This window comes from Pleurodeles waltl, chromosome 4_1, assembly GCF_031143425.1.
Source record: "Pleurodeles waltl isolate 20211129_DDA chromosome 4_1, aPleWal1.hap1.20221129, whole genome shotgun sequence".
NCBI lineage: Eukaryota > Metazoa > Chordata > Amphibia > Caudata > Salamandridae > Pleurodeles > Pleurodeles waltl.
The window spans coordinates 484,972,341-484,986,648 of record NC_090442.1 but is presented as its reverse complement, the minus strand read 5'-3'; the positions used below and the strand labels follow the sequence as shown (position 1 = coordinate 484,986,648).

Here is a 14,308-nt window from a genome sequence, read left to right as displayed (position 1 = left end):
ACGTACATAAAAGCACTTTTGGCGATAGATGAAAAGTCGGGTTAGGAGTTTACAACGCGATCAGCTCTAACATGAGCAAACGCGAGACCCGTTGCATTGCAAATGCTTGTTTTAATTTTCATCTGGGAAGAGGATACGGTTAGTGCTGGGAGAGCATTTAAGAAAAAAAAAAGTATTTAAAAAAAAGTTTCTTCAAAAGCAAATTCATATGGGTGGGCTATCAACTTTAGGTATCTGTGCCTGCTACAACTTTCATACCAAGAACAGATGTATTGCCAGTGCTTCAGATGAAAATGTGGGGTTTGTTCTGGAGGGACAGCCACATCTCACCCTTACCTTGGCCAAGTGGTAGGCTAAAAATAGTTCGGAATCTAGATAGTCACAATATAAACACAATAGTGTAGCTTTCACATTAGACTTAAGCATTTAAGAAAACATACCGCTAACAATATTTGTTCTCTCATTTCTAATCTGTTTTTTTTAAATATTTGTATGGCCTTTCTTGCAAGTTCAAGAGAAGAGCTAGATTTCGAAGGCTGGTATCCACTCCATCTTTCTCAGTAGCCTAGCCGTTTTTTTCGTTTTTTTTTTTGCCAATGGTAATCAAATGTCTTCTCTTTATTTCCTGCCCTCCCTCCGCCTTTTTTAAAATTGAGTGAAAATTGAGCTTTCGTTGAAACTTTTAAGGATGTTGCTGATTAGTTTACAAACATTTCTCTCCTTTATAAGTTTGGAGTGATCATGTTTAGAGAAGTTGACCTTTTGCCTCCCGTTTTGCATTTAATGCAGTCCTTAATTATGGGTTGACATATAGAAGTGGTTTGTTCCGGAGTCTGCCACATCAAGAGTTAGAGACTTTCCATATTCAGAATGTAGTTATCTGCCTACTTGCCTACACTAACGAGTATTAGGCCATGGCTCCTCCGTAATATCCATTAGATAGAGGAATAGCTTTGTTCTTGTACATAGGCAGTGGATCAGTGACTGCTCTTACTGCGGTATCCTAGATGGGGGATTCTCTTCTATACATCTCATGTGAGATTGATGCTCACGTTCCGTTCGACTGAAAGTCTAAAATGTGGCTGAACCCAGGTACTCTGAGAATCCATATTGCTTATTCTTTCACACCAAGAAGCCACCTCAATGTCCCTATTTGTGCTTCAAAAACTTAAGGACTCAATATAAATTTATTTTTTAGCCTCAACAGCTCAAAATGAGCTAGCTTAAACAGTTGAGTGTTTGTGTTAGTTTAGCGAGGGTCAAATAGACATAGCAGACACATTGCCTGGCACCTTTAAACCCATATGTTATTTCTCAAATTACCGTTCAGGATTGAAACCTTTACAGCATGGGTACCTTTTGATAAATCACAGAGAATCACTAGGTCCTGATATATCGTCTGGTAATGTTGTCAAATGTATGTAGGCTTCACTAATCCTGGGTTGTTGGTAGGCAAATGATTGAGTATGTCATTCAAATGTGAACCAAGACTAAACATGTAATTTGTGGCTACCGATAAGCCAAGTGACATGCAAATATCATTGTTTAAAAATGGACATGAGATTTTGTTTTGAAACCCAAATAATGTATGCAATTTTTGTTTGTTTATGTAGGAAACATCAAAGACCATATCAAGCCGCTATAAAAGGTAAGAAGGCCCTATTCTTTCCAGATTTTGACATGTACTCATGCGCCTAATCTACGTTGACTTTATTGTCTCTATCTAATTGATTACATTTATAGGTAAACTATTTTTCCATTCAGGACTCCTAAATACATCATCTGACAGTGACATCTAGTTGCAGATTCCTTACCTTAGAATTTCCCCCAGGCGTCAGTCTGGATCCAGAGATTTTTCTTGAGCAGTACCCCTGTGTGCCATAAGGTGGCGTTGATCGTCTCCGCGTCCCTTGTCCGCATCGTATAAGACACTGCGAGCCCTATATAGTTACCACCCTGGGGCGCTGATGTTCTTTTCTTTCCACGCCAGCCAGCGCTGGTCCCAAGAGAAAGAGCTAGTCCTCAGTTATTTTTAGACTGGTCTTTTTGTCTCAGTTTTTTGAGTTGTTCAACTCCTCGTGCATCAAAGGATATCTTTGAGGAAAACTGATTTCAAGCCCTGATGGTCCTATCAGCGGGCTATGTCCGTGACAGATCTGCACCTTGTGTGCCTTTGGTGCATGGAGCCGACCACAACCCGAAGTCTGCTCCGGGTGTGGAGCCATGCATCTGAAGGCTTTGAGGGTATGGTCCCTGAAAGTGATGTGTTCCCGATGCGCAACTCCGCATAAGTCTCGGTCAAGAGAAAGGTCTTAGTATACATATTAGAGTCCCCCCTCGTCATCGTCCCATCCCAAATCCTTGGGGCAATCAGGTAAGCCGAGGCATAAGAAGATTTCAAAGAAGGCTAAATATTCAATTTCACATCAGCCAATGAGACAAGGGAGCGTCATCGATCTAGGTCTCTGACAACTCCCGCCTTCCCAAGTTTCCGGGAACCCGAGCAACCCTACCCAACTTAAAGTTCTGTGAGGCCATGTGCCTCATTTTTGGGCAGTCTGACACCGCAGGCACATCTTCTAGCCCCACGGAGTTGGAAGCCTGCGGCTCCTGCCTTGCCTCTGAGGGGTACCCAGGGATCCCTGCTTAGATCCAGAATGGCATTGGTCGTACCACCTCAACCTTCCCTGATGTCGATCCCAACGTCAACACTCCCGGCGCTGTCCGTACCCCAGGTGGTGCTGTCCCCATCCTCATCAACACGGAGCCAAGTGGACGTGGGCTCTGATGTCGAGATGGGCCTTGCTCCCATGTCTGATCCTGAGCCTTATTCTTGTGGACTAGGTTATGGTGAGGAATGGGAAGGGTTGCTGAACCCTTTGGAATACCAGCTCCAAGAATCTGTGTACTGCCGTACGGACTTGGGTGAAGCCAGTGGTCTGGCTACCTCTCCATATATTGGCATGCTTTCTTCCCCTACCGTGGCTACGGAGGAGGGAGCATCATACTCTTTGGTGATCAGAAGAGTGGCCGAGGTCCTGGACGTTGTTACCTTCAGTGGCAGTCAGGACTAATCTGCAGGCAGAGATGCTTCAACCTGGAGCTTCTTCCTCCGGACCCCTGATCCCCTCCAATGAAGCCCCTACAAATGTCCTACTGGGTACCTGGTCCAAACGTAGCACATGGGCTTCTGTGAATAGGACAATTGCCCGCCGCCATTGGCCTGCTTTGGGCAACCCAGGTTTCCTTATGCAACACCTCACCCCTGAGAGCTTGGTCATCCAGGCCTCTGCATCCCATGGTGCTTTCCCCTCTACACCCCCGGATAGGGACTCCAAGAGGCTGGCCACACTTGGGATGAAGATGTGTGGCATTACGGGCCATAAAAACCGTATACCTTTTGAGACATTATTCCCATTTGCTCTGGGATATGGTTGCGAAAGTGCTGCCACAGGTCCCGGAGGATGTCTGGGCTGTACTTGCCCAAGCAGTTGCTGATGGGAGAGACGCAGCAAAGTTCACAATCGGAAATGGAGTGGACACGACTAACTCACTGAGCAGAGCGGTTGAATCAACAGTGGTCCTACGATGCCACACCTTGTTAAGAACGGCTGGCTTTTCATGGGATGTCCAAGCCAACATTATGGGCATACCGTTTGATGACAACTGTCTCTTCAGAGAAAAAGCACACTCAGTGCTTAAGCGCTTCAAGGATTCATGTGCTATGAACAGATCCTTGGGCCTCGCGGAGGCCCGTTGTCTCCCTTGGTCTGCCTTTTGCCCCTTTCGTGGCTGTGGAAGGGACACCCAGCCACGTCTGTTCCCGTCTAGCCACCATGCCGCAAGTACTGCCCAGCCTCTGCATGGTCAGGGACCCCCCACCCTTGTGGATCAGGGAGCTAGCAGTCCGGCCAGTCCATCCCCTTTGCCCCACTCTCTCCCCCTCTCACCACCTCTGCACTCCCCCCCCCCCCCCCCCACAGAAGCCTCCAAACGTTCCTAGTCTGACTCTTCCCAACAGGGACCAGTTGGAGGCAGGATCCACCATCATCAGCTTCGTTGGCAATCCATCACATCAGAAAGGTGGGTTATGCAGATAGTCCGAAGGGGCTACTCCCTCCTCTTCGAGACTACCCCGCCATCCATGCCACCATCCTACGAACGGATAATGGAGGATCACTTGGTACTTCTCAGAGAGGAAGTTACAGCTCTCTTGGCCAAAGGAGGCAATTGCTAGAGGGTTCCTGTGCCAGAAGTAGGTGGTGGTTGCTATTAATGCTACTTTGTGTTAAAGAGAAAGGACAAGGGCCTCCCCTATCCTAGATCTTCGGTCCCTCAATCTATTCCTCAAGAAGAAGTTCGAAATGCTCACTCTGGCTCAGGTTCTTTCTACCCTGGACTCAGGAGACTAGATGGTAGCCACCAGCACTTTCAGTTCACAGTGTTCCTCTTTGACCTTACCAGCACCCCTCGAGTGGTAATAAAGGTGATGGCGGTGGTCGCAGCTCATCTGCTTAGATCAGGTATTTCCATCTTCCCGACCCGCCCCCCCCTTTATTTCCTTATCCATCGTTCTCCCAGGACAGCGAGTAACTATACTGCCCATGCTGTCCTCCCGTTACTGGGGAGACTCTTGAGCTACAAATTCACCCCCCTTTTATCATACTTAGATTTGCCTTAAGGTCTGTTATCACTAAATTTAAAGCCTATGGGTTTGTGGCCAGCTTCTTGATTATGGGCTCACAGGTACAGTCTATTTTTGTCATATCTGTAAAATTCTGAGCTCGCTTAATCAAGATGTTTAGGTTAGCCAGCTTCTGAGCTATCCCTGATACTGATTTTGCCCTGACATTCAATAGATCCACCTGGATGCCCATTTTTGAGGACTGATAAGATAGGGCACCAAGAGTTAGTTGCGAGGTCTTGAAGATATCCCAAACAGCATTTTGATCCAGTTTATTTGGAGTATTTCGTGAAGGCAATAACTTCTTATTGATAGCCTCCTTAGCTTCAAATTCATTTGTGTTTTTGATATGACAGAGACATTTGAGGATCTATAATCAAAAGCAGAGGTGTCTAGTTGAATATCTGAGGCAGAAGCCTAGACTTCTTGTGGACTGCCCCCATATATTTTGGTAAGAGGACATTTAAAGACGTGTACAGTGGAGCTCAAATCTAATTGTGTACAAGAAGTGAGCTAGGATTAAGTTTTAATGGGCCTAATTTATTAATATTGTCCAAAGTGTGAATAATTTCTAAAGTGCGATTCTCCTTCCGCTTTTGGTCAGCCTTCTGTGGCCCCAAAGTGGCATGGAATCTATACCGCTTTTAATAATTACATTTACGTCAAGAGGAGGTTGGATATCTAATTGTGGATGGTCAGTCAGGATTTTCGGGGGTGGACAAGTGTAGGCCACTGGGGACGGCGATGATGACCCCAGAGTCAATAGTTCTAAGTCACTGATCGAACCCTAGGCGTTTTCTTTAAATTTATCGTCCGTTAGTTTTGTAATATTGCCAGAAGCAGATTTTTCAGTCACCTCCTCCTCCTTGAGCCCGCTTATATCACCTTGCTCATATAGCAAACTGCTTTCACTTTTTATGGGGAGATAGGATGGGGTAGAACCACCACAGAGCCATTAGGAATAGAAAGAAATCACATCCACAGGGTCCTTCAAGAAGTCATATGTATGGGGGATATTCACTGATTTCTCAAACCTTTGATAAATGGGAGATATTGGAGGGATTAAAGACTGATGCTTTGACTTCATTTTTGCTTTCCATCCTAGTATTGAAGGCAGAGAAGAGGGTATATTATTATTATTATTATTATTATTATTACTATTATTATTATTCCTCTTAGTTTGCCGTTGAAACACCCTTTCTTTCCCAGATAGCATCTTCACCGGCCTTAAGGTTCTTTCTTTTCACTTGTTTTTTAAATGCACCGCAACGTTCGAGGAGCACGAGCATGTGCAGTCCTCCTCAAATCTGCTACTGGATCCTGCTGAGACCGCTAGAGGGCTTAATCGTCCCTGAGGGGTCCCACTGAGGTCGGCTAGGGCTTTCACCGGCCTCAAGATATCCCTTGAGCACCGGTTTTATTGATGCGCTGCAACACCTCGACAGTTGAGGTGCACGAGCATGCGCAATCCTCCTCAGTCTCCTCCTGAATCCTGCAGGGCCCGCTGGAGGGCCTGCCATAGGTCTGATTGGCCATGGGGGTGGGTCCAACTGGGCCGTGCTGATCCTGTTGGGCCTGTTAAACCTACTGGGGCCTCGTCATTGCTCCTTATAAGTAAGTCCGGGGGGCCCAGCACCCGACTTGGATTTGGACTCTGACTCCCTTTATAAAGTACCCCCAAGAGTATTTCTGCTTGGGTACTTGGCAGTTTATGAATTTGCCATTTTGTCGGTTTGGTACACAGTATGGCGAGCGAGTCACATTGGCTCCCCCACAAGCCTCACCCAGACCTAGCCGGGCCGCTTCAGTGGCGGCCTGTACTCTCCCTTGGCAGCAGTCACCTACGACTGCCACACTTGCCAACACTGCCCTGTGCTGACCCTTGGGCCTGCCTCCAGTTTCCTGCCTCCTGCGTACCCCCATTAGCCCCCACTGGCCACCTCCTATGTTCTTTCACGTTCCAAGGGGGAGGGGAGGGGGGGGGGGGGGGGAGGTTGAGGCACCGCAGGAGGACTTGAGCTGTAAAGTTCCTCTTTCGTCCCGCATGGGTGATGGGCGGCACTACAGGGAGCAGACGGCAGCACAGCAGAAACGGCTGCGATCGTCTTCTCGTAGCAGATTAGCCGCACAGGGGCAGTATGGCGGCGCTTGTCCGCTCACACTGGTCCGCTTCTCTGGCTTCCGTTCATGCAATGCACAAAGCACGAGTGAAATAAGTTTAGCAATGCATGGAAGCCCAGAGCTAGAGAGTGGAAGCAGAATTAATGCGTGAAGAGTCATGTTTTCAAGACTTTACAGATTGAGAGCAATTGATCAATATAGTGCAGTTACAAAGGAAGAGCGTTCAAGGTTTTTACTGCTTGGGCAGAAAGAGAATAGCCTTTTGCCTGTGTACTCCTGATTATGGAGATAGCTACCAGCTGAAACTTGATACAGATAGTTTTAAAAGAAATCCTTTTGGTCACAGGATACCAGTATAAATTGTTGAGGGCAGCTGAAGTGTAAGCCTGACGTGGCAGGTGCAGCACAAGCTTAGCAGCTACATTTTCAGGCATTTGCAACTGATGAAAAAAATAGTCTTCGGCAACCAAGAAACATAGAATTCGAGTAGTCCAAACTACTTAGAACCATAACCTGGGTGACTGTCTAGCACAAAGGTAGAAAAAAAGATGGAATCCTGCTGGAGGTTTTGCTCAATAAGAAAAAGGTGGGGAAAAAAGTGGGGGTTTGGCTTGCAAGAGTAAGCTTTGACATTTTCAGCATCCTGATTTTCTAGAGACGAGTCCACTCTGCCTCCATTATGCTGAGGTCGGGAACATGGCACAATATTAAAATGGGGTGTGGAGGGGGGAGCACACTGCAGCAAAGTAAGAAGCTGAAGTAGGATCCTTCCAGGTTTCCATAATAACCAAAAGATCGAGGCTGGAATCAACTAAAAGATCCTGAATCTCAATATTGGCTTGCCAAGGGATCCAGTATTGGCGAAGCCAGACTTAATGGAGGAGATGCCAAGTGTGTGCCTACAGGAGAGCTTGCCTATCTATTTTAACACATTTTGTTTGTCAAACTATGGCTCTAGACTGCAAAAGCAGGTGGGTGCCATTATAGTCTTAGTGATATCCAGGGCAGCGAAGGCACTACCAACAAATATAAGGTTCAAAGCCAGAACAGTTTCTCATGAATATTGTAGATGATTGCAGTTTACCTAGATCTTCTTTTTATAATGCGTAGGAAAACCGGCAGCATGGCAGGTGCGGTGTGTAGGCGGGCTTGCCTTAGTGCATATGTGGCACACCCTGCAGCATGAAATGGCCACATGCTCTCAAAAGAATGGGCAGGTCCTTGGAGGGTTGCCTAGAAATACAGAACATGTGGTACAGGGCAGTGAAAGCAGGAGGGAAGAAACTTAAAGCAAATGGAGCCCAGCAACTCCTGGTGTCAACATCCAGCTCTCTAGGCGCTGCACCTGCTAGTTGACAAAATTAAGAAAACCAATAAAAATAAACTTGAGAAAAGCAATTTAGATAAAATATTAATTAAATAAAACACGCCGGAGGTAATAGTTGGCTTGCTAATAGGGTGCTTACTACCAATTGGGGGGTGAGGGTTATGTAAAGAGCCTGCACATTTTACATTTAAACAGATGTTATTCTATACTCGCTGGTGATAGAGGAAGAATTGAGACTGTACTAAGATTTTGGATAAGAAGCTTACAGAGAAACTGTGTTGCAGGCAAGTAATGTAGTAGTCTTAATAAATGTTATCCTACACAAAAATTCCAACACTTGATGCACTATAAGCATTGAAAGTACCAGTCATATTGTGCTGTTTTCCCTACATTTGAATATGTTATGGCTTCCACAGCACAAGCAATGCTCCTGATGAGGATGCCACAAGTCGATTTTCCAGAGGAGAGAGGACCGGTTATAGTCGCCTTAATAGGGATACCACTTCTTCTGGGAACTCAACACAAAATAGTATTATGGAGAAGAAAATTGAGGATCTTGAAAGGGTATGTACACCATATTATATTGTATTTTGCTTTAATTTTTCAGTTGTGGGACCGTGTATGTATGTATGATTTGAAAATCTAGTTTTACACAAATATGGTGTCAAAATCAAGCTATGCTAAAGTTTCAAAAACAAAGCCTATAGCGCTTCTGAAAAAATTCAAGAATTAACAATATTGACATGTAACACTACACAGAATGGCCATTCGTCCTTGAATATACTTCCTTCTTTTCATAGACTTCCACCTTTTTCCTCTGAAAAACAGAAAGCAGGCTTGATGGGTGGCAGATACTCAAATGTGCTCCTCTGAAGAAGCTGGCGGACTAAGGAAACGGGCAGCGCATATCATAATCTAGACTGAGTGGTCAGCCAGGAGCTGGGTAGTCTGTTGAAGTAGAGAGAATTCTTAAGAAGCCTATTGGCGAAGCCAGTAGGCTTTGCCTATGAGAGGTATTAGCTTTGTCAGTGTTTTTAGCCATGTTGTACAACATCGTGGCTGAAAGTAAAATAAATATATATAAAATGCTATGATGCAGCCAGCACCACTAGAGAAAATGGAAACGTGTACACATCCACTTTGAGTTGTTCTTAAGTAATAATACATGGAAATCTCTTTGCATAAATGAAAGACTTGTATAACACTTTAGAATGTTGGTCTAGAAACATATGCAGGGCTGATTGAGAAAGTGCAGAGTACACTCGGCTCAACTGCATTAAATACAGCCTTCAACAATGATAATCATAGATTGTAGTAAATCCACCAGAAACAAAATGAATGCACTCTTTCAGCACTTAAGTATGTAAAATAAAATGTTGGGTGAACCGTGGAGCAGATCATCAGGTTAGTTTAAGTGAACATGTGCTCTTAAAAAATACTCAGGAATGCCATTTTAAAACTAAAGTATCAAAAATGGCTCCCATAGTATCTCATATTGAATAGTGATCTAGACCGCGTGGGCATTCTTGTGTTAATGAAAGATGCAGAAAATAACCGGATGAAGCATTAAAAACATGTATCTCTTCATTGCTCATGGACCAAGATAAATTAGTAGGAATGTACTGTAGGAAACTGGCCCCTTGGTTGCACTATCCCCCACTTTTTGCCTGATATATGATGCTAACTTGGCTGAGCGTGTGCTGGGATCCTGCTAACCAGGCCCCAGCGCCCGTCTTATTTCCCTTAAACTGTATCATTGTTCCACAAGTGGCACACAGCTAAGTCCCTTGTAAAGTGGTACCAAGGACCCTGTGACCAGGGAAGGTCCCTAAGGGCTGCAGCATCTATTGTGCCACCCTAAGGGACCCCTCAACAAACCCAACCACACTGCCCAGGGCCCTGTGACCAGGGAAGGTCCCTAAGGGCTGCAGGATCTATTGTGCCACCCTAAGGGACCCCTCACCAAGCACATCCACACTACCAAGGCAGCTTGTGTGTGTTGATGGAGAGAAAGAGATAATGTCGATATGGCATCCCTTTCAGGGTGCCATGCCCACTAGCCACTGCCTGTGGCATAGGTAAGTCACCCCTCTAGCAGGCCTTACAACCCTAAGGCAGGATGCACTATACCACATGTGAGGGCATAGCTACATGAGCAATATGGCTCTACAGTGTCTAAGTTCAGTCTTGGACGTTGTAAGTGCAGTGTGGCCCTATTAATTACATGGGCTGGGGGTTTGTCATCATGAACTCCACAGGTCCATGATGGCTACACAGGAGTCTGGGAAGTTTGGTATCAAACTTCTCAGCACAATAAACCCACACTGATGCCAGTGTTGGATTATTGCAAAATGCACACAGAGGGTATCTTAGAGATGCCCCTATATTTTACCCAACCCTCTAGTGTAGGGCATACAGGTCTGTGCCAGCCTGCCACTAGTAGACAAGTTTCTGACCCCATGAGGAGAGAGCCTTTGTGCTCTCTGAGGACAGGAACAAAGCCTGCTCTAGGTGGAGGTGATTCACACCTCTCCCCTGCAGGAACTGTAACACTTGGCAGTGAGCCTCAAAGGCTCAGGCCTCCTGTAACGATGCCCCAGGGCACTCCAGCTAGTGGAGATGCCCGCCCCCTGGACAACCCCTACTTTTGGCGTCATGTTCGGCGGGAAACTTAGGAAAAAGAAAGAGGAGTGACCACTTCAGCTGAGACCACCCCTAAGGTGTCCAGAGCTGAAGTGACACCCCCTCCCTGCAGAATCCTTCATCTTGGTTCGGAGGCCAGGAACCAATAGGGTTAGGCCTATGTCCCCCTCCACAATGGGAGTGGACACCCGAAGGGTGTAGTCACACTCCGGGATAGTAGCCATTGGGTACTGACCTCTGACCCCCTGCAACACCTCTAAATCAAAGTTTTAAGGTCCTTCCTGAACCCAGCTCACCACATTATTGGCAACCTCACAAGAAGAAAGGACTGCTAAGCTGAAACCCCAGCACAGAAGACTGAAGACGAAAACCGACTTGGCCCCAGCTCCACTAGCCTGTCTCCAGCTTCAAAAGCCCTGCAAACGAAAGCAACTTATCCTGCGGGTCCAGCGAACTCTCCAAAGTGTCTAGAGGACTACCTACATCACAAAGGACCAAGAACTTCCGTGGACAGCTGCATTGTCCAAGAAGAAACTCCATCTCAGGACTCCAGAACCGCCCCATATTTGCAAATCCTGCTCACTCTGCACCGGACGCCCACGGCCCGTATCCAGGTGGCCCAACCGACTAGAGCTCGTCCCCAGGAGATTCTGAGCAAGTGCCCACCCTCGGTTGACCCTTCCAGTCCACCAACACAAAGCCTGCAGCCTGAATCTGGAGGACCTCCCTGACCACGACAGAACAGGACAAAGATTCCTGATGCCAAAAGGTACCCCTGCACCCTCAGCCCCCTGGCCTTGGGGAATCTGACTTTGGGTGCAGCAACGTCCAGCAGACGCCCCCTCCTTGTCCAGCCCTTGGTTTCCTGGAACTGACCCTTGGACTCATCTGCAGCATCATTGTAGCCCCAGGTTGACCCTATAGGAAAGCATTGGGAGCCTGTTGCTGCGTTTGCACCCTGCACCACTGAGGGTGTAAGTTTGGTGCTGACCAGTGCCCCCCCTCCCCTGGTGGTCCTCTAAACCCTCCAGGTCTGCCCTCCGAAGACACGAGAACTTACCTGCAAGCAGCCCTGATTCAGATTGCCCCAGTCTCCGTAGGAGCCCATGTTAATTTTTGCCTCATCTTTGATCTCTGCACCCAGCCAGCACCTTACTGCTTGGGGTGGTTGTTCAGGGTTAATGTGAACCCCAATCTGTGGACATCCTAACCCTTGGAGACTGGAACTGTAAGTCCTGTACTAACCTACAAATTGTACTAACTTTTCTGTCTCGCCTCCCCCCCCCCCCCCCCTTTCGAGGAACTGTTTCTGAAAATTTGCACTGTCAACTTTTAAAACAGATTATTGCCGTTTATTCAAAAACTGTATAATTTACCAACTCTAACCAAAGTGGTATTGATACATATGTCGAATACTTATTTATTCATGTACTTAACTGCAACTTTAATCTTGTGTTTCTAGAACTAAATTAACAAAAGTTATATTTTTGCTATATAAAAACCATTGGTCTGGAGTTAGTCATTGAGTGTGTGCTTCCCTTATTGTCTGTGTGTGTACAACAAATGCTTTGCACTACCCTCTGATAAGCCTAACTGCTCCCCACACTACCACAAAAGGAGCATTCAAATTAACTACTTTAGCCTCTGTCAAGCCTCTGGGGAACCCCTGGACTCTGCTCACTATCCCATTTTGATAAAGTATTTAAAGAGCCAGCTTCCTACATTTACCGTAGAGGCATTCTCTGTTTAGAGGCAATAGGTGGGACACTACACTTGAGATTTTGAAGGAGTAGACACATGTTATGTATAGTGATTGCGGCAAAAGCAGAGAAATCATAGTGCATAAAGAGGAACCAGATTCCCTTTCTCAAGACTTAGATCAGTAAATGCAGAAATCCACAGAAGCTTTGCTTTGTAGAAGAGTATTTATAGTAAGAGAAAAAAATTAAAAGTACCCTAGCTGAAAGAGTAAAATTGCTACCGAAAATTGAGATCTGTGTAAGTGTGATGAAGTATGTGTAGATTTCCCCAATAAGCCAAGCTGCTAGAAGGCATGAATAGCACTGGGGGATGTTGGCTGAAATGCTAAATATGTAAATTCTCATGTTTGCTGCTGCATCCTGTTGGTTTCATCATAGATTGACAGCGTGTCTAACTTCCCTTGTACAATTTCTGTGGCTGTCCGTGGTTGATTTTTCTTCTTGCTAAAGTAGGATGTGAAGGGAAGGTAGATTACCTGAAAGCAAATGAAACCTGTGGTGCACACTTAAAAGTACTGATGCAAAGTCTGTGTTGACAAAACCAGTGCTTAATTTGTTAAAACATTTTTTTTTAAAGTGCCAGGGCCCTCGTCATGAGGCCACTGCAGCTTGCAGCACCTATTGCCCATGCCAGTGGTATAAATGACAGTACTAGTACAGCTACTAACCATGCTACAGGTGTGGAAGTTCAGACTATTCCAGGTTACCAAAGCTATAAGAATGGCTTGGACGGCAGGTATTAGTCATTGGTATATGGAGTTAATAAACAACTGTTGTTGTGCTCATCTCTAAATTAGATAAACCATCCACCTCCATGTGGCAGACTGTCATAAGTGCTGGTGTTGACAATTAAGTGCTGGTGCTGAACACCCGAAACAACTGGCTCAAATTACGCACTGCTGAAAACTAGTCAGTGTCCCTACATCGAATGTATCCCATGCCAGCCCACTAGCATAAGTTATGTCGGTCAAAGTCTGAAGAGAACTTGTCACGAAGGAGGGATGTACACACACTTGGTATGGGAATGTTCTTGTATACAGGCAACATGATCTAATATTTTTAAATATGTATATAATATTAGAGCATGCTGAAGTAAACTGATTAAAGTATGACTCTTTGACTCTAATAATTGAGTGTATTTTGAGAGAAGTACACCTGGTGTTACTCTTTGCCAAGAGAATTGCACCCTTATTACTGCAAAATTAAAATGAATTGGTAAAATGCAATAAAGATGGAGGATAATTTGAAATGGTGAAAAATTCGAATGTAGACTAGGTACCTTGAAGTCTGCAATCCCTGAATAAAACAATAATGAATCATTTGGTAAGCCATGTGTTGAGAGAATGAAAGGTATTGTATTCATTTAGACTCGAGAACACTAAAGAGACTGAGTTATGCTAGAAAAAGATACACACCCATCGCTTATGGACAACTGTATGAAGAAGTGCAAGATTACTGAAAGTAAAGAACATATTACCACTTGCAGGGACTTAAGAGTCTGTTGGAACTGGATGCTCAAGACCAAGAGGACATAGATCTTAAACAACGCTGAATGTTAATGTAGCATATTTTTGATATATGAAGATGGAGATTTATTTCTGATTGTAGTGGTGGATAGTGATCTGGTATCCTTCTGTAAATAATTACACCTCTGCAACTACTTCAACAATGAACTAGTAGCTGTGCTTCATTGTATTCTTTCTTGGTGTGCTCGCTTTATATAAACGTGCCAGACCGAATGATGCACTCGATTGAGACAAAGCACCCCTTACT

General features: G+C 45.4%; 1 protein-coding gene across 2 annotated transcripts in view; it reads left to right on the top strand.

The window, feature by feature from the left end:
• The window catches only part of PAWR (pro-apoptotic WT1 regulator), a 209,559-nt gene that overhangs the window by 173,650 nt on the left and 21,601 nt on the right, over positions 1-14,308 (top strand). For both annotated transcript variants that reach the window (XM_069228776.1, XM_069228777.1), the window contains exons 4-5: positions 1,614-1,648; positions 8,549-8,696. In XM_069228776.1, the coding sequence (XP_069084877.1) occupies positions 1,614-1,648; positions 8,549-8,696 (183 nt within the window). The remainder of the gene's footprint in view (positions 1-1,613; positions 1,649-8,548; positions 8,697-14,308) is intronic.